At 53.3% G+C, this 12,025-nt stretch overlaps 3 protein-coding genes across 3 annotated transcripts; all 3 read left to right on the top strand.

Annotated features, from left to right (window-relative positions):
* Positions 1–1,320: 1,320 nt before the first annotated feature.
* A1O7_01576 (uncharacterized protein) lies at positions 1,321–2,541 on the top strand (the record flags this gene model as incomplete). Its single annotated transcript, XM_007755612.1, has 1 exon — positions 1,321–2,541. One exon carries the CDS (start codon positions 1,321–1,323, stop codon positions 2,539–2,541), a length of 1,221 nt encoding a protein of 406 aa, XP_007753802.1.
* A 2,525-nt stretch (positions 2,542–5,066) lies between these two features.
* A1O7_01575 (uncharacterized protein) lies at positions 5,067–5,372 on the top strand (the record flags this gene model as incomplete). The annotated part of the gene is made up of 2 exons (XM_007755611.1): positions 5,067–5,216; positions 5,304–5,372. The coding sequence occupies 2 exons, from the start codon at positions 5,067–5,069 to the stop codon at positions 5,370–5,372; spliced, it is 219 nt and encodes a 72-aa protein (XP_007753801.1).
* Positions 5,373–7,217: 1,845 nt separating this feature from the next.
* On the top strand, positions 7,218–10,732 carry A1O7_01574 (uncharacterized protein; the record flags this gene model as incomplete). The annotated part of the gene is made up of 6 exons (XM_007755610.1): positions 7,218–7,563; positions 7,614–8,198; positions 8,261–8,830; positions 8,880–8,968; positions 9,015–9,296; positions 9,347–10,732. 6 exons carry the CDS (start codon positions 7,218–7,220, stop codon positions 10,730–10,732), a joined length of 3,258 nt encoding a protein of 1,085 aa, XP_007753800.1.
* Between the last annotated feature and the right edge of the window lie 1,293 nt (positions 10,733–12,025).

Raw genomic sequence — 12,025 nt, 5'->3', positions numbered from 1 at the left:
CGGGGATCAGACTCGCTTGAGGACAGATCTCCTCATTTCGTGGCTGCTGCTAACCGAGTTGCTGTCTCGATCCTACCTGATCTATCCTGGCTGAAAGTCGTGCAGTGGCGATCAGCCGGGTGAAGCCAGGCCAACCATCGCTCGCCGAAAATAGATAAAGGTCGACGTGCTTCAGAAGGCTCGTACCAAGGCATGTTTTCACAGGCCATCAATAAGATAAATTGTGGCTGAAAACGAATTGTACTGTTGATTTCGACGCACGTGGAGCTAGATAAGCAAGCGGTCGTCGCTCGGTGTCGATAACATTAGTCGAGGGCTTGGAAGAGCCAGCCCTTCATCCTGTCGACGTCGCTGTCGACGTCAGGCTTGGTATGCAGGCGGAACGCAGGCAAGGCTGAACTGTAGATGTAAGCAGCCTGAAGTCGAGCAGTTCAAGCAATCCAAGGAACAGTGCAGGCGACATGCGAGTTACGAGGTTGTGAGCGCGGTGGCTGCGCTCGTTACCACATTGACTCGTTATGTACCAATCATCGCCGTCGGCGCTTCATCGACTCGGGCAACCAATTGCACTTTCCATCAGTCAAGGATGAGTTTCAGACACAGAAGCCGCATTCGGACAACAGCTTGTCTCCTTGTCCACGGCCACAAGATGTTTCCACGCCGATGACGATGACGCGACGCCCGAGGTCGCCACCGTCAACGCCGTCGCAGTCGCAAGTTCGCGTGAGGTTCGAGATCCCCGCCTCACTGCGTCAGTTCTCGGCCATCTCTCACTCGCTTGCGACCACAATGTCTACAGCCAGCGCTAACGCAGTCGGACAATACCAGCACGGCTACGTCAACAGTGCCTCCACATCCACTACTCCTGCGCAACCTCGACCGGCTTCACAATCTTCGTCCCACTCTGCGCCGTCATTCTCAAACGCTGCGCGGCCAAGTCAATATGCCACTCTCCAGTCTGTCCCTCGCAAACGTCTATTCTATGAAACTCAGCCGGCTCCCCACCACCACCAGAGATCGGTGTCCTCGGGAGCGTCATCAAAATACCCTGAACAGTCATCCGCCCTTGCGGAAGCCGTTGCGATAGCCAGAACCGCGGTTATTACGTCCGAATCACGGTCACCCCAAGTGCCTGGGCCCAGGATTGCTGCTCCGAGTCCCGCGAAAGTCTCAGTGCCGAAGTCTGGAGACAGAGCCTCTCCTACGAACGATGCGAACTTGGTAACACAGGGGGTAGTTAGGCAACGAGAAGAAAATGCAAGTACGAGGGCAGCAGCACATCTAGAAGAGCCGCCTCTCAGGCTGGGTGAAGCGCCGACGATGACCCTCCACCCAAATCTAATAGCGCGAATGGTTGCGCAGAAAAGAGCAGAGGCCGAAATGCTGGGCCATCGACAACGGTGGGCTCGCAGACAGCAGGAGTATCGCATGTCCATGTCTCCAGGAGCACAATTGACACATGAGCTCCACGCCCAAGTCAGCCTCAAATGGTGCAATGATGATAGAGAAACCCAACCGAGAACGGTTTCTAATCCTCTGCCAGCTCGACCGGTTCCAATAATCCCACCCTTACAAGCCCCAACTCCAATCGTCTTCGATACTCAGCCTCCGACTACCCATACTCCGGCTGCTGAAACCGTGTCTACGCCTGCTACAGAAGACTCGAACAGACCAGCGGCAGCGAAGAATGATCGTCAATCCTCGAATGATAACGATTCACTCTTCGGATCTCCCTTCTCGACTCCGATTCAAGAGTTTCTCGATAACGCAACCGACGAGGCTGGATTAAAAGACGCACTAGAACCAAACAAAGTTGTTCCCCCTAGGACGTCCACTGGAGCTACAGCAGTGTCGACACCTCAACCCAGTGATCCCACCATACCCAGCACTTCAACCTCGGGGGAAGCGGCAAGCAGAAGTCAGGCTCATTCAGAAATCCCACCGCTATTCTCGGACAAGGCCCCCAGTACTCAGCACCAAACTTCTTCCTCTCGTGGAACCTCAACGCATGTCCAATCCACAGCAAGCCAGGAGCAGCCTCAATCTGAGTCATCCACAGGTGCCGTAGGAGACAATGCTCCAGCTCTCCCGCAACAGCAAGGAGCGCGGCCACAACTAGCTCCTCGTCAACCGCCAGCACCAAGACCTATACCATATTATCCCCAACAAGCAGGCATGCCAGCTTACTACAGGGTGGCAATCAACCAAAACTGGCTGGGCGATGGAAGAAATCTCGCTGCAACTCCCACACCTCCTCTGCCAGCGAGTGCGTACACGCAGACGGCTCCTCCACCGAACATGGGTTATACTGGCTACAATTTGGATCCTGTCAATCCGTACATGATGCCAAGTCCTGCACTTCCGCCGCCTCCGGGACCGCTACGGACTTATGGAACCGCGGTTGCTGCAGCGGCGGCGGCGGAGCGACAGAAGCAGCAGGCCAAAAATGCTGGCTACTTGACCGCCGCAGATCAAGCTGCGGGCATCAACCTGACATTCAAAAACACAACAAAGAGCGGCTTCAGTGTCCCAAAGCGGTGACCATGAAGTCGCCAATCTGTGCACTGTCAAATCCACAGTTCGAAAGGCACATTGATAAATGTCGGCATCACACCCGACCCCTAGAAAAGCCCCAGACTGTGGTACCAAGGACAGGAACCCAAAATACCAAACGATATGGCCCAGTGCAATAATGACTTCAAGATTAAATTCTGTATACCTAGCTGCTACATTATCTGGGTCACAGGCGCGCTACATAGCTGTACAATGTATCACCTTAAGAACACTTCGGCATCGGCAGAGAGACCATGCCGCCCTTCGCATTGTGTCTCCCAGTTTTGATAGATACGTTTTCCGAGCACAATCTAACACCACAATCCGGAGCTGCAGAAGATGCCGCAATACCAAGGTCGAAGTTCGGGATTACAGGCGAGCAAGAGGTGGTAATAGTCGGTTGTTTGGATGATTAAGCAGCAGCGGGATTTCCATGTGTAACCGAGATGCCTGCTTACTTACTGAGTACTGTAGATGCGCCGGCTGCCATCGGTCAGGCGATTTAGGCACCCCAAGGCTGCGACGTCATGCCAGCGACCGCGTTTCTAACACACTCCTCATTCATACGGAGTACCTTTGGCGAAAATCCTCGAGGACCCACGCCTCAGCAGTATGTTGCCCATTGCAGACGGCTTGGTCGGAGTCTTAGTTCCCTCCGCGATATAATGAGTCAAGCGAGCCACTTCAGCCTCGCACGGGTTGAACTGTTCCAGACTCGCTTACTCTCCCGGCCCCTAGAACTTCCTGTCATATTTACCCGTACATGACCGCTGTCAATATTCCTTCGCGTCCTCTTCGCCCTTAAGCGAAGCTGGTAAAGTAGATCTTGGGCAGCATGGCGACTCAAATAGCCAATGCCCCCGTGTGGCTGACCCGAGAGTTGTGCTGTACAAGAATAACAGCATTGTCAATCCACATCCAAGATACTCCATACCCATGTCGGACCACAACAGACTAACCTTCATCAATGTGTCTGGCTCATCGAGCCGCAACATAGGCAAAGATGCAGGTACAAAGTCGAAGGTCCGATCGCAGGTGATGAGAAACTTGCGTCGGAAGCAAAGACTCGACGACCAGAAGAGTACGTCGTCGCCTTCCTCGCCTCATGCACTTCTCACACACTCGCAGAATTTGAGGAGGCTCAGTCCGCTTTTGATGATCAATGCATGTCAGGGGAGCGACCAACCATTGTCCCAAGAGTAGAACGAGAGAAGAGAGCCGCTAGGCCAGTCAGCGCACCTCCTCAATCTGGTGGTGAGCGGCTCCTCGACCTCTCACTTCCACATTCTTCTCGACCAGCCTTGCCTCCTTCCATCCCAGGATCAATTTCCCGCCGCCTGCCACCTTTCGCGTCGAAGCATTTACCTCCGGGAGCAGCAGCGGGGGCTAGGCAGCCAAGGACCCCTCGGCCGCAACCGCAGAGCCAGCAAGAGCCGGGGAGAGGAATTAGCCCTGTTGACATGGCGCTCTCTCTGCATGGACGGCAAATCGGCGGCTCCAACCCTTCTTCCTTGTCACCCAGAGAGTTCCACAAGCTCATTGCGATCATGGAGTCGTGTGCGTATCTGGCCTACAGGAATTGAGCACACCTCTGACCAAACCACTCTCCAATAGACACCGTCTTCTTATCGGAACCTTTGACGCTGACCCATCCCACCTACAGCCCCGGGAGAGAACCCGACAGGACGAGACTGAACAGATGCCTCGCTGGCGGTTCTTACGACGAGCTGGTCCTCTTTACCGTCCGATTGGTCCATCTAGGTCAAACCACAGCCATCAAATGCCTGCCGGAGAATGTCCCTGTCTGTGTATGTGCCAAGGCAAATGCTCTCAATCGTCTCCAACGCTCCATCAGAGATGTTGCTCAAAGGCCACGGCTCACAGTCATAGGCGCTGTCACGTTGGTACTATCATTCGAGGTATGGAACTAGGTGGCTATCCCGCTCAAGCTGTCAAGCAGAGCACTGCAACTGCACGGATTTTGCGCTGATGGTCTTCTTCATGGTAGATGATCAGAGGAAGTGATTCCGTGTCGGTCCACGCTGATGGCCTTGCCAGACTTGTTGGTCTGTACAATGGCCTGAGCGAGCTTAGTGGACACATTGATGTTGAGGCTATTATCGCGTAAGTGACTTCTCAGCTTCAGCCCTGCCCGTTCGACGGACTGAGAGTTTGGTAGATGCGACCTGATACTCTCGGCCGTTTGTCCTCAGCATGCCCCGAGGTTTACTGACGTGGAGTCGCCCGTCTTCATAACGCCTCAGAGCCACAGCCCTGCAGAGTTTTACCAAAGCTCGCCATTGCTGCAGGTTGAGAGTTTTGAGTCTCTCGCACAGCTTTACGACAGAGTGCCACAGACTTTTGTTGAGATTCTGAACGAAGCCTTTCAAGCTACTCAGAACCATATCCCCGTTGTTCCCACTCAATTACCAAGGCCGCAAAATCAGTATGACCTAATGCCTCAACTCAGCCCTGGAACTATGCACACGCAGGACCCTTCACTCGCTCACGGCATGGCCTTCCCTACCATTGTCCTGCAAGCCTCCCGCTTGGCCGCTACTATTTACCTGCGAGCTGCGAAAGACGGAATACCTCTTGAAGACCATAGAAATCATGACGACGTGAACCGCCTGGGCGCGCTTTTGCATGAGAGTCCGCTGACGGTATGGAGGGGCATACCGTACATCTATCTTTGGGTGTAAGCAACGTGCTGTTGGTATTCACTAACATACTAACTGACCGATGTACAGGCTTTTAACGGGAGCCGCTGCGGCGCAGTCCCATCCCAAAAGACAGTATTTGGTGGCCGAGCTAATTAGATTTGGCTTCAGCATCGCGCTGGAACATATTGGAGAGTTCAGACGTGCGTTCAAGATTTTCTTTTGTGGCCTGAACTATTACTCATCTTTAGTGCCTGCTAACTGCTGTCAGAGATCTTGATAAACTTCATTCATCTACGACGCAGTTTGTGACCGGTTTTGGTTCGCAATCTATAATCATGCCTGCCTGTGAACGATATACTTCGAACAACGCATCTAGCTATGCTCGCAGAGCCCCAGGATGTAAACAAAGTACCACGACAAGGGATGCCTGGGATAGCTGGGCTTAGAATACCCGATCAGTGAAATCTGCCCATGCCCCTCTACATCTGAAGAGCAGTGAATCTCAGGGCACCCTCAACATCAATTGAACCACGAGGTAGTCAGGAACGCAATCGGTGATCGGAGACTGCCCACCTTCAGCGTGTTCACGAACAAGGGGGCTGCAACGTTATACAGCCACCCAAGCATGAACACGAGTGTGACGTGAATACTTGAAGCACATAAGAGTTGAAGCACGTAAGAGATAGTTTGATGCCGAAATGAAGGACCTGTCGTCCTAAGATCTCAATTGTCGCTGGACTACGCGGGAGTGTGGTGAATGGAAGAGAGTGTTTTCCGCCAATCAGAAAGACAGATTTGCGGCGCACGCAGAAAATGTGCGGGGTTCAGCTTCGAGGCTTCGAAGGCTTCGAGTCCAGATGAGCAGGCACCACAACGACAGTGAAGCCGGGCGAGGCCGCTTCCCGCTCTCGCTCAATCATCTCCTCGAAATACGAGCAACGGTGGCTGGCTGAGGCTGATAGTTTCCTCCATATGCGGGAAGGGGAGACTGACAACGCAGAAGCTGGGCCGAGGAAAAGGAAGAATTCAACTTGATTGTAGTGTATTCTTCCATTGCAACAGGACAAGTCCACGGCGTTTTGAGTCGTCTGGTCCATGACGAGGTCCTGAGAACTTGCCAGGAGCTTCTGGCAAGATACATTTGGGGGAGTCTTTCCGTTGTGAACTGAGAATAGTGTCCACTCCCTGCTCTTTACGAAATAAGTCAACCAGCCGCACTGGAGGAAGGACTAGCGTTGATCTCTAGCGCGAACTCTGGCCAATCCAGAGTCCTGAAGCGGGCCCCGTTTTGGCTTGGAATGATTGGTCCACTTTTCTTGTGAACGCGCACAAAATGCAGGCATCTCTCGGTCATTTGATTCCGACGAATCTCTCCGTCGCCATTCCCTCGTCCCCCCATGGTCCCCTTTCTCCCTGAGCTTTACGCTCCACTCCGTTTGTCCCTGTCTACGCTCGAGGCTCCTGCACACCACCTCTTCAGCCGTAGCTGAAGATGCTAGCTGGATCGCAGGTGACAGCTGATATATACTGCAGCTTTGCACACGATTGCCACAATTCGTGAGTATCGTTTTGGCATGTCTCACAACGCCCTGGGGCTAGGCTGCATCCTCTTCTCGAGGCGTCGCTGAAGCAAACTTCAGATGCAGTCGATGTGGCCAAGAGCATGGCGGCCATTGGGTACAGCAAGGACTGCGTTCCTTAAAGAAAGCTACAAGCGGACTCACCACATGCATCACATGTTACAGTGCGTGACTTTGCGGATCCCGTGCGTATGGCCATCAAATGAGTCCGTTGGAACGTCCTGTCGGCGTCCACAGCTGAACAATACCTTGAGTGGAGATATGCGTTGAAGCCACTTTACAGTGCGCCGTCTACCGAACAGTGGAGCGCGCACTCCTATGAGTATTGTCGTGTCTCGGAAAGACATAAAAGCATGCTTTACGACAGCTTGGAGCGTCAGGTCATCTACTTCGACAAAGCTCCGGAGAGTGAACAATCGAGATGGCGTATTATGTGCCCCCTTCCGATAAGTTGCCGGAATCTAGGCACAGTGCAGTTGGAGGTTGGTTCTTCGGGCCTCGTGCTGAGAACTTTGATTTCTTGAGAAAAGCCTTCAATTACATCCTCGACACTCAGCAGAAGGCGAGAGAATCCACATACCCTGACGATGCCGAATTCATCACCCCCGAGATGAAGGGCACCGAGCTCTATCAACGACAGATCGAGTTGATCAGGACGGAATTGGTTAGTATATCGGAGCAGCTTGCATCACACTCGATCCCGTTCTGGTCGCCGAGATACAATGCTCATATGTCGATGGAGTCTTCGATGCCTTCTGTCATCGGATGTACGAATGCGTATTGTCTCTTTGACAAGCCTTGGTACTGACAAGCATAGACTTGGCCGGCCTTCTTCATAACCAAAACAACGTTGCAACAGAAGCCAGTGCCTTTACCACTGTTCTAGAGAAGAAGGTTGGCGACTCCCTCTGCCGAATGCTCGGATTCAATACCATTGTCTCGGGTAAAGTGGTCGGTCCGAGCGGTCAAACACTCAACTCCAAGACCGAGCCTGCTGGGTGGGGCCACATCACCTGTGGCGGATCCGTTGCTAACCTAGAATCCATCTGGGCTGCTCGAAACCTGAAATTCTATCCTTTGTCCTTGCGGTTGGCAATTGAAAAGGGTCCTTTGAGCTTTCTCTCAGGCGCATTCAAGATCGATCTCTGCAGCGGCGAGTCCAAGCTATTCACCAAATGCACTACCTGGGAGCTCCTCAACCTGAAGCCGTCAACAGTGCTGAATATCCCGACTCAATTGTACGAAGAGTTCGGAGTATCCCAAACAGCACTAACAAATGCCTTCACGGACTTCTCTATTCAGACCGTGGGAAAGGACTTTTTGGAGAAGCATTTCAACGTCGAGACTACGCCTTGCATGTTCGTCGGGACTACCAAGCATTACTCGTGGCCAAAGGGAGCTGGTGAGTCCAAGTTGCTTTTGCGTGGCCAGTAGCAACCGGCACCAACTGATACTGCGTCGTAGCTATTGCTGGTCTCGGCAAAGCCCAGATCATCGACGTCCCTGTTGACAACCAAGCGCGAATGGATCCAGCGAAACTCAGAGGGATGCTGGAGAAGGCCCTGAAGGACCAACGGGCAATTTACTCTGTGGTTGCCATCATCGGCAGCACTGAACAGGGCGCAGTCGACCCGCTGACTGATGTACTTGCTCTTCGAACCGAATTCGAGAAGCGAGGTCTCAGCTTCGTCGTTCACTGCGATGCTGCCTGGGGAGGCTACTTCGCTTCTTGCGTTCGTAGTCCAATCACCGATATCGAGCTGGACATGAAAGGGGAACCCGAGTATGTCCCCATTCTAGCACTTTCTCCGTATACTCGTCAGCAGCTACTAGCCCTAGGAGAAGCCGACAGCGTCACGATCGACCCTCACAAGTCCGGGTACTGCCCGTATCCTGCGGGAGGTCTGTGCTACAAAGACGGCCGAATGCGTTACCTGATCACCTGGACCAGTCCTATCGTGTTTCGTGGTGCGGACGTGACAGAGTCAATTGGCGTCTACGGCGTGGAAGGGTCGAAACCTGGTGCAGCAGCTGGTATTCTCTCCCACTCAGATGTGACTAGAAATCCACTGATCGTGCATAGTTGGTGCTTGGCTCTCGCACCGAGTACTTGGTCTGAACAAAAATGGCTACGGCACAGTCCTTGGGGAGGCTATTCTCACCTGCAGCAGGGTGAGTCGAAAGGTTCCAAGGTTGGAACCTACTGACCTTCGCAAAGCTGTACTGTCACTGGGCAGCGATGAAGACCGAACCAATCACAATTGACGGTGTCAAAGCCAGATTGACTATTACCCCGTTCACGATGCTGCCTGCCGAGCGAGAGGGCAAAGATGTTGACGCGCAGAAACAATTCATCAGAGATCACATCATCGGCAAGGACAACAAGACAGTCTTTGAAGACAAGGCCGCGGTTGAATTGCTTGCACAGATGGGGGGTGATCTGATGATCAATGCATTCGCCTGCAACTTCGAGCTCGATGGAGTGGTGAACAAGGATGTGGTAAGATGAAGAAGGATAGTTGTGGGTATATGCCCGTTAACAAGAAACAGATCGAAGCGAACTATTTCAACACCCGCATTTTTAACCGCACAGCCTTGACCCAGGAACATCAAGAGGCAAAGGACTTCCCACTCTATCTGACCTCCACCCAATTCGCACAGTCCGCATACCAGGGCTGCCTCGACACCTACAAGCGTCGCATGGGTGTTGAGGGTCCACAAGATCTGTACAGTCTCATCAACGTCACCATGGGTCCTTGGTCGACAAGTCACGACTTTGTGCAAACAATTGCAAACAACCTGAAGAAGATTGCAGAGGAGGAGCTGGCTTACGTTGTACATCGCAATGTACAGAAGCCTACCATCCACGGCTTCATACTCCAAGGCTTGGAAGGTGATAAAGTTTGTGGAGTGCACTTGCCCATGTTCAATATGCAGAACCATCGATGGCAGCTCATCATCTCTTGCAAACTGCCAGAGACGGAGCACAATATGCTTCGCGACATGAAGAAGCAAGACCCGTCCGCATGGTTTACCTTTGCCAATTTGACTGCGGAACAGTTGCCAGCCCTTGTCAAGGATGGTGCTAGCTTCAATGCTCGCCTGGACAGAGGGATACCGCCAGACGGCACGAAGCCGCTCGCAGAGGTCGAGGTCACCGACATCAAGGTCTTGTACAAACGCTCGATGCGCCACGAATTCCTGGAGGCCACATACCCCGACAAAATGACATTCTACGCCTATTCGGCTCAACGTGGCACTGATCAGCAAGCTATCTTCAGTATCGATAACTTCCTCAACGTGACGCCGGACATCCAGCTGAATGCCGACTCCATCACCTTCCAGGCCCAGGGAATGGGCCAAGCCGATGCCGAAAAACTAGTCAGAGACTCAGGCTGCTGGTTCCGGCTCGTTGATATCCATGAAAGCGCAATCCAACCTCTCATTCAATCAAAAGATGCTCCCAAGACATCCTACACGGCTCCGGGTCTCAACTTCGTTGCGGGCGCCGAGTTCGCTTTCGAAGCGCTTTCTGCCGATCAAGGCCCACCAAAAGAAGACAGCAAGGTTCTTTTCACAGGGAAGTTGACGCTGGGTCAAAACATCTTTGCAGATTATATCATGATCAATGACGATGTGTCGCTCCCGAAGGATCCGCAAGACCATGTGCACACGCACACGCATACTCTGGAGACTCAAGTGCTTGGTCTTCCTGTGGCGAATACTTCAGCGTTGGTGGCGGAGTATCCGAATGACATGACGACCCTTGAACTCAGGGATCGATACCAGCAGGCCAGCATTCGCGGATTTGAGAGGCAGTTCTCACGCACTCGGGCCAAGGAGGCGGCCAAGGTTGTGGAGGGGTATGAGAAAAGAGGAGCAAAGGCACCACAGTGGGCCGTCATGATGAGCAAGGGAGTCCATCATGATGGGTGACATCGCATATCCCCGAAGCTAGATAGTATCGTAGCTTATATGGGTTCGCTGACTCGATATACGACTATTGCCGTGTCATTAATTTCTGTGCTGGAGTTAGCGTGGCCTTCTCAGCGCAAAGCAGCGCAGAGCAGCCCAGTACGAAATCCAATCCAGCGGCCTAGGACACCACCAACCCGTGACCCTCGCCAACCTGTCAGAAGAGGTCCACAGCCTATTGGGGATCGTCCCAAAACCAATAGATATCCGAGCACTTTATACCGGATTATTGCACCTCTTAGCTTGTATGCTAGGTCTTGTTATGGACACGGTCGCACGCAATCCCTGACACAACCCTCCCCGGCTAACGCAACAAATCCATGTACAGTACTGTGTATACGTACTGGACCGTCCACACGGAACTTACCAGAACGTCCGTCGTCAAACCGTCTACCTGCTCCGCTTTCCCTTTTCCCCCTCCCCCCCTCGTCCTTATCCTCGACCCTAACCCCCAACCCTCAACATAAACGTGGCCCTAACAACCGCACACACGCCCCCGTAAGCCCCAAATTCATGCACTCTCCGCCCCTCCACATCGGGACCGCCAACCTGCCCCTGCGCGTTCAGCCCCCTGAGAATGGCACCACAGATAACGACGTCGACAACGCCCACGGGGACGGCGTAGTAATCTCGCCACAACACCACCACCTCCACGTCGCCGGGCCTCGGCCTCGCGTGGGGTAAACCCGGCTGCAGGACGAGGCAGACGCAGAACAACCCGCCGGTGAGGTCGAGAAGGGCGAGGGTCGCCGGGGTTGCGGGGTGGTCGGGGTGGTATAACTCGGATTGAGGCTCGGCAGGAGGGTCTCGGGGTGGAAGAAGGTGATGTATATCGAGCACAGGGTCATGAGGGGGTCGAGGCGGGTGAACCACAGAGACGGTAGAAGGGGGTGGATTGGCGATTGCACCAATGGCGAGGGGCAGGGGGAGTTCATTGTCATTTCGGGGGATGATGTGGGTAAAGCAGGGGGTACTGTAAAGCGGCGATGGACCTGGTATGGTTACGCGAAAGAGACCAGAATGAGATCGAGCTGGGGTCACCTGGGGCTAGGTGTTGAGTATAAGGAGACGTGACGTTGGGTGGGAGGAGGTTGGACGTGGGAAGTGGAATATGGGAAGTGAAGATGGATTGATCTGTGCGTGGGCAGTATCCTCGGTGTCCAAGAGAGATTAATGAAGATCATCATGGGCTGAATGGGTTGAGCTGATGTATTTTACTGGTAGCATTCATTAGTGCGCTCGGGATGCTGTGAG

Source organism: Cladophialophora yegresii, assembly GCF_000585515.1.
Source record: "Cladophialophora yegresii CBS 114405 chromosome Unknown aczIN-supercont1.1, whole genome shotgun sequence".
Lineage (NCBI taxonomy): Eukaryota > Fungi > Ascomycota > Eurotiomycetes > Chaetothyriales > Herpotrichiellaceae > Cladophialophora > Cladophialophora yegresii.
The sequence above is the reverse complement of the archived record's forward strand: the minus strand, read 5'-3'. Positions and strand labels throughout refer to the sequence as shown.